The sequence below is a fragment of the Cephus cinctus genome, unplaced genomic scaffold, assembly GCF_000341935.2.
Source record: "Cephus cinctus unplaced genomic scaffold, Ccin1 Ccin1_scaffold0126, whole genome shotgun sequence".
NCBI classification, from domain to species: domain Eukaryota; kingdom Metazoa; phylum Arthropoda; class Insecta; order Hymenoptera; family Cephidae; genus Cephus; species Cephus cinctus.
The window spans coordinates 8,850-26,931 of record NW_014332860.1 but is presented as its reverse complement, the minus strand read 5'-3'; the positions used below and the strand labels follow the sequence as shown (position 1 = coordinate 26,931).

The 18,082-nt window shown below is 35.3% G+C and overlaps 2 protein-coding genes and 1 long non-coding RNA gene across 3 annotated transcripts; 2 read left to right on the top strand and 1 right to left on the bottom strand.

Annotated features, from left to right (window-relative positions):
• The first annotated feature begins 212 nt into the window (after nt 1–212).
• On the top strand, nt 213–3,997 carry LOC107262763 (phosphate carrier protein, mitochondrial). The gene is made up of 6 exons (XM_015729294.2): nt 213–335; nt 438–606; nt 2,260–2,420; nt 2,505–2,741; nt 2,980–3,276; nt 3,394–3,997. Exons 2-6 carry the CDS (start codon nt 465–467, stop codon nt 3,619–3,621), a joined length of 1,065 nt encoding a protein of 354 aa, XP_015584780.1. The 5' UTR covers nt 213–335; nt 438–464; the 3' UTR covers nt 3,622–3,997.
• A 5,438-nt stretch (nt 3,998–9,435) lies between these two features.
• LOC107262762 lies at nt 9,436–10,918 on the top strand. The gene is made up of 2 exons (XR_003058236.1): nt 9,436–9,845; nt 10,351–10,918. It is a non-coding gene; the product is annotated as an uncharacterized LOC107262762 (long non-coding RNA).
• On the bottom strand, nt 9,847–14,433 carry LOC107262761 (the record flags this gene model as incomplete). The annotated part of the gene is given in 5 exon segments (XM_015729293.1): nt 9,847–10,559; nt 11,202–11,319; nt 11,623–13,724; nt 13,990–14,223; nt 14,323–14,433. Coding segments are annotated over 5 exon segments (2,817 nt in total), but the record flags the coding sequence as incomplete, so codon positions are not given.
• Between the last annotated feature and the right edge of the window lie 3,649 nt (nt 14,434–18,082).

Sequence of the window (18,082 nt, the reverse complement as noted above, 5' to 3'; positions counted from 1 at the left end):
AGAATATTCATCTATTTCCACTATCCAAAGTCCTGTGTAGAGTTGGGGGTGCCGAATTAGAGCCCAATCACACTCGTAAAAAGCGCGCTAGAACGTGAACTGGTGACCAATGGCACAACGTATCCACAAGAATTTGCAGTGTGTTATTGGTCAAGAAGTACGTTCGAACACACGTTTTACAAGCATGTCCGATTTATTTGGAAAAGTTGTCCAAGACAGCGCTGTAATCGTTCTTATTTTGCGAAGTGAACAACACTCTCTACATGATTCATAGTTTTGAGGAATAACTGCATGAATTGTAGGCCCTTTTTCCACTCTCGTTCGACAGCAAGGAGGTGAATGTTACGTCCGTAAAGATTGAACTAATCTACGGGATTATTGTCATACTACCTTAATCAGGTATGAAGAATTTTTAAAGTAATACTGATATTTTACAGAGGCAAATCGGTATCTCGGGAAACAAGATGTGGTCGTCAATGTTAGAAACTGCAAAAAAGAATCCCTTTGGCACGCCTTTCGTGACGGCTGAGTGTCAGCAGCAACGTGACGATAATCAGGCATTAGTGAAAAATCACACTATTGCTGCTGCTTCGACTGCATCTGGTGGTAAGTTTTTATATTTCTGAAAAAAATTTATTTGAAGAAAATTGTGCTTCCTTTTAATCGTAGACTATCAATGGTATAATTTACAATGGCCTAAATATTTTAAATCTTACAGGAAAGCTTCTTGTAAATTCAAAATTAATGGTTTATTATTCGTTATACTTTGTATGAATTTTAATATTAGATTTTATGATAAAATAAGTTCTTTGCCGCATTAATATTTAACATTCTCAATTTACTGTGTAATTATGTAACAAATAGCACCAACTGTAGTTTTTACATAATTTAATACTTCAATAGCACAAATAGTCGTTAAAAAAAAATCTTTAAGTCAGTATTAAAATACTATTTAATTTCATAGATTTAATTTAGACTTTTTTGCTATCACAACAGTTGTTATATAATTAGTGGTTATGACGTTACCGACAATCATTTGTGTCTCGGCTTTGTAGAACAGGGGTATGCCAGGCATTGCGTAATGGACGCCATCTTGTTAAAGTATCACGGTCGTAGTGGCCTTGATTTATTTCTTATTTTTATTTGGGCGATCATGACCAAGACCGAATGACTGGCAGAGCTGCAGAATATTTGTTCTATTATTGAATGAGAACAAGGTTTAGTTTCGTTTGTTAATGGTCGCGCGGTTGGCCTTATTCCAAATTAAACTTTTCTATCAGCACAAATCGATCTTTAGATTATAAATTTCGTAATATCTGATTCTGTTTAGTTTATTTAGTATGCACTTCTATACTCTGTACTTGAATTTTATAACTTGGAATTTTAAATTTTTATGAAAAATGATGCTTCGTCCATATTTCACATTTGATGACATTGCTCGTTCTCATTCATGAAAAACATTTAACTATTTTTGAGTCAGTATTTTTTTTCTTTTATGTCATGTTTTAACCATGGACTGGACATACTTGGGGTCCATTGGATCTCACGTCACTTCCATTTTGCTTTAACAGTTAAGGTATCTTCTAACGTCGAAAAGACTAGTCATACAAGACGAATAACTCGGAAATTAGATCTCTCATTAATCGGATTCGGAATATAAGCAATAATAAGCAATATTAATTCTTTTATTAACGATTAGAATTGATTTGAGAAATTGAGTACTTTCCTGTTGACGTAGCATCCCTAGTTACAATCACTCTTTTTCTAACGTGAATATAACTTTTAATCAGTACTGAAGTTACGTAAAAGTTATTTCCTAGACTCGTTCCTAATCTGTATGAACCTCTTACATAGAGTCTAAAATTTTCAAATATTACCAACTTTAAAAATTTGATAACTAGAATGCAAGCAATGTCAGAAAGAAAATATGGTCCATTTAACCCCTGTGTGTCCTTTGTGTACTTCAAAAATTGAGTTTGTCTCTGCAGGGTTAAAGATTTTAATCAATACGTTATGTATCAATGTATCAAATGCATATAATACCTGGATATCTTGTGAAAATCATTCTAAAGATAAATAATGATAAAAATAGTCTTCAGTCATTTAGATTAGTATCTTGATCTATGTTAAATTAATGTCATTATCTTGAAACAAATTTAGGATTCATAATTATTATTTGTTTAATTCTTCTAACGCAAGTCTCATTATAACATAATAAACTTCTTGTACGTTTTTACATATTTATTATTATTATTGCAGACAGTTGTGAATTTGGATCGAACCATTACTTTTTGCTATGTGGTTTCGGTGGTATTTTGTCTTGTGGTCTTACCCACACCATGGTTACTCCATTGGATTTAGTAAAATGCCGTATTCAAGTGGACCCTGCTAAGTACAAATCAGTCTTTAATGGATTCCGAGTAAGACATTCAATTTGAAAATATTTCGCGATATTTGATATTTCAGAAGAATATTCTTAAATTATTAACTGTTTTAACTTCTAGGTTACACTTGCTGAGGATGGATCCCGAGGTCTTGTTAGAGGATGGGCCCCTACATTCTTTGGTTATTCAATTCAGGGTATGTTTAAATTCGGTCTGTACGAGGTCTTCAAGGTGTACTATTCAGCTCTTGCTGGCGAAGAGTTGTCATACGAATACAGAACCACCCTTTATCTTGTTTCTTCTGCTTCTGCCGAATTCTTTGCTGATATTGGTTTGGCACCATTGGAAGCTGCAAAGGTATGTTCCTTCTATGATGCGCATATAAATGATGGTATCCTTATAGAATCAAATTGTTTCTACAGTAAAGAGCATGAATTCAAGATTGATTTGTGTTTTGAAGATGTGCGTCCGACGAACCTTGATCCTCTATCTGATTCCTAACATTTCCCTTTATCCTGTGTTATAAAGTACGTGTATATGTTACTTGTAGTCAGGGTATAATTGCACAAATTTAATAAACTTATTCAATTTCTAGGTCAGAATTCAGACGATGCCTGGTTATGCAAATACATTGCGCGAAGCATTCCCCAAAATGTACGCCGATGAAGGTCTTGGTGGATTCTATAAGGGCTTAGTTCCTTTGTGGCTTCGCCAAATCCCATACACAATGATGAAATTTGCCTGTTTCGAACGTACCGTAGAATTGTTGTATAAATATGTCGTGCCCAAGCCTCGTCAAGATTGTACAAAAGGTGAACAACTTATTGTTACCTTCGCTGCTGGTTACATCGCTGGTGTATTCTGTGCTGTTGTGTCTCATCCTGCCGATTCAGTAAGTAAAGAATTTTAAACAAATTAGAGAGTAGTATTAAAAAGTTATACAATTTTTCAATATTTGTACAAAACGTTTATTGGCTGTAATAACACTTGTAAATCTAATGATCACCAGGTTGTGTCGAAGCTGAATCAAGAAAAGGGAGCGACTGCGGGTGATGTATTGAGGAAACTTGGCTTTGCCGGTGTCTGGAAGGGTCTTGCTCCAAGGATTGTTATGATAGGTACACTTACTGCTGCTCAGTGGTTCATCTACGACGCTGTCAAAGTTTGGCTGCGCATGCCCCGACCACCTCCACCAGAGATGCCAGAATCCCTTAAGAAAAAGCTTGGCCTTGCCTAAGCATCGATGATCGTTAACAACCCACACGATCATTTTCAGATCAATACTCCTAGAAAAAAAACTTAGACTAATTCGATTATCTTCCCTTATATCATTGTTAAACCTCATTCTTGACTACGATGTTTATTTATTTTGCATAAAGTTAATGCATCTGCAATGGCTCCATTCTCGGTTATGTGATTGGGGGATAATCATGAGTCGTAAGTAAATATGATACTGATGAGGTGATGTTAGCTCTTCTTCAGTGGTCGTAAAAAAGTAGCTTAAGTTGCTCCAAGTGATGACAATGATGTCATGATGTATTTCCTCGTCATGGTTAAAATGTTATCGCTCTGTAAATAGAGTGGTCATCGAAAATAAATCAGATTGCTCGATATATTCTTTTTAATTTTTTTATTCCTGAAACACTAATGGATCACTGTTTTCTAGTGCAATGATAATTAGAAATGGAACATAATCCAGGGCGTGATAGTTCTTTTGAGATGCGCTTTTTAACTCTAGGTATGTTTCGCCCCTAGTGGATTTGACTGCACTGTTGATTTCAGTGCACTTTCTATGTATTTTCAGTGTAGGCGTAAAAACGTCAAGAGTTCGACGGCATTACCATCGACGATACACTAAGAGATTAAAAGTACGCGGGTATTTGTGAATTTTCACAGTTACACCTACTCCCCGGTATTTAAACATCCTATTTACACCGAAGATTCACCTATTGTCCCAATATTCAGACGCCCAAGTTATACCGAAGTTTAACCTATTTTCCATTATCCATACACTCAATTTACATACACAAAAATGACACCCTTCAAAGTAATACCAACACCGTACTGAAGTTATTCATGGAATTAGTGTTTATTGCAAATAATACATATTTATAATTATAAACAATATTATAATTTGTAATAATTTTAATAGGAAAAGTTTGGTCTTTTTGTTGTTTCAGGATTTTGCTATTTCAGGATAGAAACAAGGAACTGGATTCAATTTAATATGAAAGTAATTTTAAATTATATAGAATTGTAAAAGAAATCTATATATTTTGTAGGATTGTTCTTTACAGTTTCATGCATCGAAAGTAACTACACAATAATATCGTCAGTCAGTTATCCAGGCAGTCAGGAAGTTTCAAAACGTACAAGCCATTACTTGTAGTAATTTTCAACGCTGGCGTTATTTCTTCATGAATTTCTACGAATACTAGATTGTCAATTTCGTTTACCAGTTTACTATTATTAGTTTGATGTAGGAATAAGTGGTATGTTATCGACATTTCTACTGTTAAGGCAGCTGTTCAGCTATTCTATATGTGCACACGTACGAGTAGTGTGACGTCAGAAGCGAGGAACTGAATATCTATTATTCTCATTCATTTCTAATTGATTTAGCAACATTTTTAATGAGCCAGCTTCATTGTAAGATGCGGCTGATCGCTCTTCTCGATTTAGGTGCGAAGAATGTTTCAATTTCAAGCAAATCATTTGTAAACAGATCATTCATTTCTGACCTGATTTTAATCAAGAAAAATTCATAAAAACTTATACAACATATATGAAATTATTTTGATGGAACATGGAAGTATTTTTCTCATAAATATTAGATACTCGCTACTCACCGCTGGTTCCTAAGGCAACCCTTAGAACGAAACCGGGAACTATAGAATTTCTCAAGAACTATTGACAAAGCCTATTGTTGAAACATTTTTAAGAAATTTGTAAGAAAATGCAGTGCCAACTTGACACCCATGTAGTATTTCAATTTTTACTAAATATTATTGGATCTTGATTTACTTTTAAAATTTATTCAAAATATAAAATTGAGGCTATATCAAAATCTCGCAGAATATACGGAATAGTTAAAAATTGAATTGAAAATGTAGAATATCGAAAATGAATTACGTTCAAATTGAAATAATAATAAATTAGGTGTTTGGAATATTAAAATAATTAATTAAATGAATAAAGTAAAATATTCACACTTAGAAATCAGAAATTCAGGCCAAGCATATTTAGAAGTACTGGAAGTTGCCCAAAATTGTGCGCGCGCAACTCGTCACGCACGACTCGGCGAGCGAAGGCAGGCGGAAGGTGGGGGGAGCGCTCGAGGCAGAGCCCGGGACTCACAGCGCTCATTCTTCCTCGAGCCGGTCTCCTATACTGGTCTCTTGGAAACATTCCTCGTATTCATTTCCAACCTTCTTCTATTTTTATATTTATTTCTTCTTGACTTCGTTATTTCTTTATCTTTCATTCTTCAATTTCTTATTTATCTCTTTCCTCATTTCTTCTCCACTTTTATAATTCTATTCCTTACTTTTCTACTTCTTCACTTCTTCATTTCTATATTCTTTTCTTTCTTATTATCTTATTCTTACTTCTTTATTTCTATATCCATTTACAACCTCCTTCTTCTTCTATATTTATTTCTTCTTTACTTTCTTATTTCTTTATCTTTCATTTTTTACTTTCTTATTTATCTCTTTCCTCGTTTCCTCTCTACTTTCATAACTCTAATCCTTACTTTTCTACTTTTTGACTTCTTTATTTCTATCTTCCTTTCTGATTTCTCGTTTCACTCGGTTGTCGGTGGGGAGGTCGGAGGGGTAGTCCGTTGACTTTGGGTAAAGTCCTATTTGTGCTTGTGCTTGGGGGTCACTTCACTTGGGGTAGGTGCGGGTGCTATTGAGCACCCGCTAGTATAAAGTCACCCTCTGTCGGAGACATTTTGCGCGTGGATCGATGGCTAACGGGGCCCGCCGCCGGCGGCGGGCGTGGTTCCTTACGTCTAACCCACTGGGCTTTTGCCCGTGGGAAGGGACGGAGGTTGTAGCGTTAAATATCGTCCTTCGGGATGTCCCGGCGTGCCCGCAAGGGTTCGCTGGGTGCTACGCCCGCGGTCTTTCGTTGCGGTGAATCTTGACTAAGGGTAGACCTTTCGCGTTTCACTTGTCCCTTTCGCGTTTAACTTATCTTAGCTTTTTCGCGTTTAACTTCACCTTACCCCCTTGTGCGTTTTTCTTGTCCCTCGACCCGACTTCCTTTCCTTCCTGAGGTTTTTCCCCCCTAGTCCTGTGCGCGAAAGCCGCAGGACTCGGGGGTTTTCCTCAAAAAAAACAACAAAAAAACACGGTCCCCTATGGGGCCTCGGAGGGGTCGTAGCTCCCTTCAGGAGAGGCAGGACCTCACGGAAATGGGCGGGGTGGGGCCCATTTCGCTCCCTTAAACTTCCTACTTTTCCCACTGTTCTCTTTTTTCGCTCCTCCAGAATAATCTGGTTCTCGTGCACACGGTTTACGCATTTTCTTCTCTTCTTGTTCCCTCAATCCTTACCATTTTTGTTTTTCATTCTCTCTTTTTAACAATCTTACTCTTTTTCCCTTCAACATCTTCCTTGGCTGCTGCCACCAAACGGTTTCACTCAATTTTCGAATCTCCTATTCCTTCCTATGTCTCCGTCACTTTTCTTCTGGTATATCCTTAAAAATTAAGTTGTTAAAAAGTCCTTTGGAAAAGGAAAAATCCAAAGTGGCAGCGCATATAACATACCACACGTATATTATATTGCAGTGATATATTTAAAATATATCTCTGATGTCATTGTCATTACTAATCTTTCGCGAACCATACTTTGTATATTGTATTATTATTGTATGTAATATATTGAATTTGTTGTATCATTACTGTACTTTGTATATTGTATCATTATTGCGTTTGTTCAATAAATTATCTTTAAACACTTATACACGTTAATATTCTTTTGCCCTATGCGATATATTTTAATATGTCTCTAATGGCATTGTTATTACTAAACTTTCGCAAACCATACTTTGTATATTGTATTATTATCGTATTGTAATATATTGAATTTATTGTATCATTACTGTACTTTGTATATTGTATCATTATTGTGTTTGTTCAATAAATTATCTTTAAACACTTATACACGTTGATATTCTTTTGCCTTATGCGAATATCCCAGAGTACGAATGAGTTCTGTCTCTTTCTTACACCCCTCCGTCCTAACAGCATCATTCTCCTCCCTTATGCTTCGAAACCCCTTTTTAGCTGTGCTGCATTTTCCATTCGATCTCTGCCATATTATCCATATCTTGACTTCGCTCTTCTTCATCAATACTACCTTCTACGATAAAATGATTTCAAATGTACTTTGAAAATCGCATCGTCGAAACTTCAGTGGGTAAATTTTGTTTAAAGAATTCGCATTAGTTCGAATTTTCGCCGATAAGAGGGCAGCACCTCCTGGGCATGATATGTGGCGCCATCTCTGAGACAACGAGAGAACTTTTTTTGATAAAATAAGTCCGAACGCAATTTAAAAATCGCATCGTCGAAACTTCAATAGGTAAATTTTGATTAAAGAATTCGCATTAGTTCGAATTTTCGCCGATAAGAGGGCAGCACCTCCTGGGCATGATATGTGGCGCCATCTCTGAGACAACGAGAGAACTTTTTTTGATAAAATAAGTCCGAACGCAATTTAAAAATCGCATCGTCGAAACTTCAATAGGTAAATTTTGATTAAAGAATTCGCATTAGTTCGAATTTTCGCCGATAAGAGGGCAGCACCTCCTGGGCATGATATGTGGCGCCATCTCTGAGACAACGAGAGAACTTTTTTTGATAAAATAAGTCCGAACGCAATTTAAAAATCGCATCGTCGAAACTTCAATAGGTAAATTTTGATTAAAGAATTCGCATTAGTTCGAATTTTCGCCGATAAGAGGGCAGCACCTCCTGGGCATGATATGTGGCGCCATCTCTGAGACAACGAGAGAACTTTTTTTGATAAAATAAGTCCGAACGCAATTTAAAAATCGCATCGTCGAAACTTCAATAGGTAAATTTTGATTAAAGAATTCGCATTAGTTCGAATTTTCGCCGATAAGAGGGCAGCACCTCCTGGGCATGATATGTGGCGCCATCTCTGAGACAACGAGAGCGCATATAACATACCACACGTATATTATATTGCAGTGATATATTTAAAATATATCTCTGATGTCATTGTCATTACTAATCTTTCGCGAACCATACTTTGTATATTGTATTATTATTGTATGTAATATATTGAATTTGTTGTATCATTACTGTACTTTGTATATTGTATCATTATTGCGTTTGTTCAATAAATTATCTTTAAACACTTATACACGTTGATATTCTTTTGCCTTATGCGAATATCCCAGAGTACGAATGAGTTCTGTCTCTTTCTTACACCCCTCCGTCCTAACAGCATCATTCTCCTCCCTTATGCTTCGAAACCCCTTTTTAGCTGTGCTGCATTTTCCATTCGATCTCTGCCATATTATCCATATCTTGACTTCGCTCTTCTTCATCAATACTACCTTCTACGATAAAATGATTTCAAATGTACTTTGAAAATCGCATCGTCGAAACTTCAGTGGGTAAATTTTGTTTAAAGAATTCGCATTAGTTCGAATTTTCGCCGATAAGAGGGCAGCACCTCCTGGGCATGATATGTGGCGCCATCTCTGAGACAACGAGAGAACTTTTTTTGATAAAATAAGTCCGAACGCAATTTAAAAATCGCATCGTCGAAACTTCAATAGGTAAATTTTGATTAAAGAATTCGCATTAGTTCGAATTTTCGCCGATAAGAGAGCAGCACCTCCTGGGCATGATATGTGGCGCCATCTCTGAGACAACGAGAGAACTTTTTTTGATAAAATAAGTCCGAACGCAATTTAAAAATCGCATCGTCGAAACTTCAATAGGTAAATTTTGATTAAAGAATTCGCATTAGTTCGAATTTTCGCCGATAAGAGAGCAGCACCTCCTGGGCATGATAAGTGGCGCCATCTCTGAAACGAAGAGTGAACTTTCTCCGATAAAATAATTCCGAATGCAATTTGAAAATAAGCTATATCTTGGAAAGGGCAGGGTTTAGGACTTTTGCCTTGATATTTTGAATGATTTCTCTATGCAGAAAATCAGAATGGTCTATGGAAGAGGCTAGTGCAGGTCAAATTGCGATAGGGCACTTTCAAAAAATCCCTTTACTTTTTACAACTTGCAGATGGAATGGAAATAATGGTAGAGAAAATGGACCATAACAGAAAAGGGATATCGAAGTATAAAGGTGAAGGAGGACGGAAAGGATGCTGTAAGGACGGAGGAGAGTAAGAGAGAGACAGAACTCATTCACACTCTGGGATATACGCAGAAGGCAAAAGAATATCAACGTGTGTAAGTGTTTAAAAATAATTTATTGGTCAAACGCAATAATTATACAATATACAAAGTACAGACGTACTTATAAGGCATATAGGTCATAGGCTTATAAGGCATGAATATAAAAAATGTAAATTTTTCTGAGAATTTGATTATTCTTAACTCATAAAAATGAATACTCATGGAGTCAGTCTAGGCGAAGCGTACAAATGTAATAATTGTATGAAGTACGCAATAATTTATCGTAATATTGACCCTAAGAGATACATATTAATAATTGTAATAAGTACTAGTAGCACCAGCAGTAGTAATAATAATCTTTTGATATAACAAAATTAATATTGTGCACATGAAGCAGATTAATATGTTCTTTGATATAAAAATAGTATCATATCATTTTCGCTGTACTACAAATGGACTTATATATACAGATATCATAGCTTAAATATAATTTTTTATTTGACATAATGATAATTATCAATGTAAATTACATACAAACAGTTTATTTTGTAATAAACAGTTCACATGATATCCATGGCCACAAGGAAATAATGCTACGCCATTATTGTTCAGAAGGATTGGAGTTTTTAGAGACAGTGTACAACATGGGCACGATAATGATTTGGCTTTACACTTCATCCCCCAATGATGCGTAGTAGTTGACAGTTTTTCGACGTCCATAGGTATATCAACGTCCTTTTCAAGCATATTCGCCAAATGAGCAGCAACCTGCACAAAATAGAAAGAGATTTGAAATACTTGTACCATATGAATTGACACCATTCAGTTAATACTAGTACCACATGAGTTGACACTATAAGTGTGACTCGATTGTTAAAAATCATTAATCATTAACGATTTTAAATATTTTTAAGATCTATGCGATTACTGCATTATGGAAAATTGAAACACTGACCCATGGACTTCATGTTTTACTCACACAATGGCGTTGACGAACAAAAATCAAATTGAGTTAATACTTAGAGAAATTAATGATATATTTAATATGACGGCGACGTGAGTTCAACTTACAATAAACATGCTGCTGCAGTTATAAACGAAATATTAAAATGAAGATGCATCTTAAATGTATTATAGTATTTTACTCAGACGAGTTTGTATTATATGTTGCTATAAATAATCTAGAAACTTTTTGAATATCTGTTTTTCTCATTCGGATAGAATGATGTCTCTCTATCTAGATTAGCTTATTTTTTCGAAAAGCAGTCACGAATTTATTGTATTTTCAAGGGGACATGGTACATACAAATACTGTCTCTGGAAAACACAAGTTATCGATAAAGACGAATGACAATTCTAGCCTTCTTCGGTTATAAACAGATGTTATATCATAAATGATAAAGCTAATACCTTCTTGGATGACAATGCTTCACATCTATCCTTCGCTATAGAATCACAATCAAAGTAAACGCTACGCTGCAATCCACCTCGTTCCAAAATTTTTTTGAATATGAGGGCCTGGTAAATGCTAAAAAAATGAAGTATAAATAAAACAAATGTCCTCATTTCTAGCGATTTAAACGCACTTTTAAACATGCAAAAATGAGTTTATTATGGGATTAAATTTTTTTATTTGAAAAAATGCTTAAATTTTGCGAGTTTTGCTCGAGGTACTCGAAGTCCCAAAATGCAATATTAAAAAAGGTTTCAGACAAAATTTATAGTTTTGTTTCTAATAGTCTTGTTTCCAAGACAAATAGTCGATATAGATGATTATCATATAATTAGATCACAATGAAACTATATCAAAATTTATTAATTTCATACGCACCTGTTATTGAATATTACGTTTGAAAATATAGAGTGAACTTTGACTAAAAGTGTGAAAGCAACTTCTACTTTTTCTCTCTGTACGATTTCACGACAGACTTCATTCCAATCAATCATCAACTCATTGGGATCCATGATTAGATCAAGGACTTTGTCACAGAAGAGACATTGTTTTTTTTCCATCTTCTGAAGGCAAACGTCCACTAATTTCCATTGTCTCGTATCCAATAATGGCAATATAAAGGAAAGAATAACACTATCTTTTGTTTGCAGGCACTGAAGAAGTATATCGCTAGATACGCTATTTTCCTTTGCACATAGAGAGAAATATTTTCGCCAGAGATATGGAACTTTTCCACACAATTTTATACAAAATTCTGCGTCTTCACTCATAAGACTCTTTAATAAAGTTGTGCCCACTTCCAAGAACTTTGGCTGACTAATTTTTTCCATTAAACAAGGAAAGCCGCAAATACATTCTTTATAATTCTTTGCATTTATATCAATAAAACATTTACAAATTTCTAATAACGTTCCTTTGGTTAAGTTTATGCAGGACATTTCAGTAGAAAAACTCTGTAAAACTGCAATGTTATATTGCAGCTCTACATCATGTATCACTTTGTATACACATTCATTCATTTCACCCAGTTCTCCGTGTGACTTTGTAACTTCCTTTATAGCATTTCGTAATTGTAACGAAATTTCTTCAATTTGACTATTGATTAAAACGCTTTTAATATTTTTAATTATATTATACACCGGTGCCAATTTAATATGTACATCCCTCATTATCTCTTCGTTTAAATATATCTGTGTTTTCTCGTTTTTAGAATTATCAGTTCTGGTCTTCAAAAAACTAATACAATCTTCCTGCACATTTGTTTGCTCAATTTTTCTGCTGGATATTGTATTTCTAGGATCTAAATTAAGTATTTCATCTGGTTTACTTATCTCTTCATTCTCGTGTACGTTATTTTTGACAAAGGCATTACTTTCTATAAAGTTCATAGTATTTGGACACAGTTTTGTATTCAAAGAAAAATCTGTTACTTCGTGTAATAAGTCCTCATTTGACGAAGAAGGCACATCCATTTTCACATCGAACCAACTGTATGAATTACAATCTTCATGATCAACAATGGCTTGTTTCGAATTGACAACTACGATGCCAGAATTTAGTTTTATTGGAGATTTCTTTACGTTGGACTTTAAGACTGTAATTAGCGAATGTAGTTTCAGTGCTATTTCATCACTATTTAATATATTGCACTTGTTATCTTTTTTATAAATCTCAATGAACTCACTATCAAGATTTGAGTGAAATAGATCTGGTTTAAATAAGAAACACACTTGCAAACACTTGTTATAACATTTTTTTTCGTATAATTGAAGTATTAAATTATCGAATGTGGTAAGAGTCAAGCAACGAAATTCACCGGATTGTAACATCAAATAAATATTGTCTTTAATCACATCTGCCATTATAATATCAGTCAATTCGTTACTCCATAAAAGAATTGATGAATTATTAGGGTCGATGATATAAATCCCGCTGGACGTCCAGGAAAATAAATATTTCCAACCGAACATTAAGAGCCGTGTGAAGTTAACGGATTGTGGATTACAGGCTTCAGCCGTTTCTCCAATTTGCATGACTTCTGAATCATTAATTTTATAAATAGTATTTGGCGGAGCGACGAGAGCTTCTTTAAATTGGTGAGTTTTCGTGACAGTGCCGCTTTTTGTTACTTCCCAAAGCCTGGATCCAGGTCGCGCGCAATAAATTCTTATGTCATTCGCTTCATTGACATACAAATTTTCTTTCAAGTTAATATGCCGTGATGGATCTGCATTTTTCTGTTCTTGCAATTTTACAAACCCGTCTGCATTGTGTTCGTTATAAATTTTGTAAAAACAAGCTCCAAATTCCCCGATTCTTGTTTTATTTCCTATTTGTTTGTATTGTTCTTGAACAGTATCGCATAAATAAGAACGCGTCAGTGTAGATATCAGTAGAAGTGATGAATTGAAGTCCATTTGAATAATTTTTGAATCCAAATTCATCAAAGTACTGGCAGGAACTTGGAATATTCCATTAACCTGAAAATACAATTTTTTATTGAATTAATTGAACGTGAATACTGTCACCTAAAATTGTAATGTTATGGGTGGTATTACTAGAAATATTACTTCCATTATACAAGGGCAAAGAAATCTTTAACTTATAAAAAATAATGTTAGAAGCATTCAGAGACCCGATTAGGAACTTTAATATTAGTGAAAATACGAAAGGCGAATAGATGTCAGCTAATCGAGTGTTGGAATTAAAAGAGGGCAAGTGCAACTACTGGTTAAAACCTCTTACCGTAAAAATAGATTGAACCATGACAGATATCTTGCCGGTAGAATCGCCAATGTATAGTGCGGAGCTGTTATCATCCCAACAAAGGCACGTAACACATTTTCCAACATGTTCCGTGGATAATGCTATCTGTTTCACTACTGGTTTAAGACTTACAAAGCAAACGCTGCCGCCCATCGTGGCCAATGCGACAAGTTTTTCATCTGGTGATATAAGTACGTGGCATATTAGACCTTCCTATAAAATTAAGGGGTAAAGCGGTTAAAGGAAAATGGATTTAGTTCATAGACATGGTTCAATAAAACAATTGCTGGACTAATAAAAAAAATACTTTACCGAAAGTGGTATTAACTGTTGAAAAATGCATTCCTCTCTGGAAAACAAATAGAGGCTCCCACTAGATGATCCCAATATGATGTAGTTTGGAGAAACACCAAAGCAAGTATACTGCAACATACATAATTTTATTATGGGGATGGCATGAAAGTAATGAGACACTCTAAAAAACTCGTCCCTGTCGTATTTCATAACTTATCTGGGGTTATGATTCACACTTCTTGATTAGAGCTCTAGCTAAAGAAATGAATTTTACTCGGCCAATATTTGTCATGTTTGTGAAAAACCGTTTACACCTCAGGATGCCAAGCATCGTGATCATTGCCATTTTACAGGCAAATATCGCGGTGCTGCACATCAGGGGTGTAATTTGAACTATAAGAACTCACATACCGTTCCTGTCGTATTTCTTAGCTTATCTGGTTATGATTCACACTTCTTGATTAGAGCTCTAGCTACATCTTTCGAGGGTTCAATGAATCTCTTACCAGTAAACAAAGAAAGATATATATCTTTCACGAAGAGCGTCAAGGATACGATTGTAAATTTCAGATTTATCGATTCATTTATATTTATGCCGAGTAGTATTGACAAATTAGCATCTTATTTGAAAAATGATGAGAAATTAATTACGCGTAAACATTGTAATAATGTATAGGAATTCCATTTATTGACTAGAAAAGGTGTTTTTCCCTACGAATATATTGATAATTGGGAAAAACTCAAAGAGGATCAATTACCTGCAAAAGCAGAGTGAGGATGCCAAGCATCGTGATCATTGCCATTTTACAGGCAAATGTCGCGGTACTGCCCGCACGTTCGTGCAGGTTTCGGACGTCAGCCCTCACCCCGTTTGACCTCGAACGTTATCTCGCAGAATTGCGCAGCATCGCTGATCCAATCCTCCAGGAATTTTCCAGAACTTTTGTCCCTAACTTCATAGCGCAGGCTAGTGCGTAGAATCGGTGAATGAGAGAGAGATGGAATCTCTAAATTTCAAACAAAGAATTGAATTTTACTCGGCCAAGATTTGTCATGTTTGTGAAAAACCGTTTACACCTCAGGATGCCAAGCATCGTGATCATTGCTATTTTACAGGCAAATATCGCGGTGCTGCACATCAGGGGTGTAATTTGAACTATAAGAACTCACATACCGTTCCTGTTGTATTTCATAACTTATCTGGTTATGATTCACACTTCTTGATTAGAGCTCTAACTACATCTTTGGAGAGTTCAATGAATCTCTTACCAGTAAAGAAACAAAGATATATATCTTTCACGAAGAGCGTCAAAGATACGTATTAGAGCTCTAGCTACATCTTTCGAGGGTTTAATGAATCTCTTACCAGTAAACAAAGAAAGATATATATCTTTTACGAAGAGCGTCAAAGATACGATTGTAAATTTCAGATTTATCGATTCATTTAGATTTATGCCGAGTAGTATTGACAAATTAGCATCCTATTTGAAAGATGGTAAAAAATTAATTATGCGTAAACATTGTAATAATGTAGAGGAATTCCATTTATTGACTAGAAAAGGTGTTTTTCCCTACGAGTATATTGATAATTGGGAAAAACTCAAAGAGGATCAATTACCTGCAAAAGAAGAATTTTATTCAAAATTAAATAATGAAGGAATCTCAGAAGCAGATTACACGAATATATTGATAATTGAGAAAAACTCAAAGAGGATCAATTACCTGCAAAAGAAGAATTTTATTCAAAATTAAATAACGACGGAATCTCAGAAGTAGATTATGATCACGCTTGTAATGTTTGGCAAACTTTTTGCATCGAAACATTAGGTGAATATTCTGATTTGTATCTGAAAACCGATGTTCTCCTTCTAGCCGATATCTTTGAAAACTTTAAACGCAATTGTTACGCTATATACAATTTAGATTCTCTACACTATTACACTGCACCTGGCCTTGCTTTCGACGCTATGCTCAAGTGTACGGGTGTGGAACTTGAGTTGCTGACTGATGTAGAGATGTTGTTGTTTATCGAGAGAGGCATTCGAGGTGGCGTAGCTCAATGCTCCAACAGATACGCCAGGGCTAACAATAGGTACATGGGCGCAGAGTAGATTCTCTACACTATTACACTGCACCTGGCCTTGCTTTCGACGCTATGCTCAAGTGTACGGGTGTGGAACTTGAGTTGCTGACTGATGTAGAGATGTTGTTGTTTATCGAGAGAGGCATTCGAGGTGGCGTAGCTCAATGCTCCAACAGATACGCCAGGGCTAACAATAGGTACATGGGAGCTGATTTCGATCCAAGCAAAGAGGAATCGTATATTATGTATTATGACGTAAATAATTTATACGGTGCAGCTATGAGTCAATCTTTACCAGTAGACTCATTCGAACGAGAAGAAAATTTTGAACATTGGATATTTGCAATATTCCCGATGACTCTATTACGGGTACATATTCGAAATTGATTTGGAGTATCCTATCGAGCTTCAAGAACTTCATAAAACGATATTTGCAATATTCTCGATGACTCTCTTACAGGTTACATATTCGAAATTGATTTGGAGTATCCTGTCGATCTTCAAGAGCTTCATAAAGATTTGCCACTCTGCCCGCAGCAATACACTCCTCCGGGCTCTAAAAATTCGAAATTGATAACTTCGCTCCTCCCTAAAAATAGATACGTCATTCATTATAAGAATTTGAAACAGTGTTTGAGATTAGGTCTGAAGTTAACAAAAATTCATCGTGTTCTAAAATTTAAACAGGCACCGTGGCTCAAAAAGTATATAGAATTGAACACCGAAATGAGAAAAAAATCGAAAAATGATTTTGAAAAAATTTTTTAGGAACTTATGAACAATTCGGTTTTCGGAAAAACAATGGAAAATGTCAGAAAACAAAAGGACGTTAGATTGGTTACTAGGTGGGACGGAGCGTATGGAGCAAAGGCTCTGATTGCAAAACCAAATTTTCATAGCTGCACCGTATTTGATGAAGATATGATCATAGTAGAATTAAATCGAACAAAAATTAAATTCAATAAACCGATATACGCAGGATTTTCCATTCTAGACATTTCTAAAACGTACATATACGATTTTCACTACAACTATATAAAAAATACTTTTGGTGATAGAGCTAAATTGATGTATACCGACACCGATAGTCTAATATACTACTTTACCGTCCCGAATATATATGAGTATATTAAACGTGACTTAGATAAATTTGACACGAAAGGACGACATGACATGAAAGGACGAAAATAATGGAAAAATTATGATTGAATTTGTAGTATTGAGAACAAAATTATACTCTTTCAAACTTTCAGGAGAAAGCAAAGATAAAAACGCGCGAAAGGAGTCAAGGCCTCCACATTGAAAACAATTACCTTTAATGATTATATGCAATGTCTTTTGCATCATCAAAATTTAATGAAATGTCAAAATTTAATTCAAAGTAAAAAACATAAAGTTCATACCGTACAACAGAGAAAAATAGCACTGAGCTGGAATGACGACAAGAGAGTCATTCTTCCTGGGACGACCGACACCCTACCGTGGGGTTATAGAATGTAAGATGTATATAATAAGAATGTACAAATGTGAGATGACGCAAAACAAAAGAAAATAATAAAATAATCTATCGTAATTTAACTTAGGGCTTTGCGGTCGATAGATCCTGCCTGGACTTTGCAATGGCCTTTCGGCCCGTATCGCGTTTCGGCGTGATTTTCCGCCGAGGACAAGACGGGTGAAATCCACCACGTCACA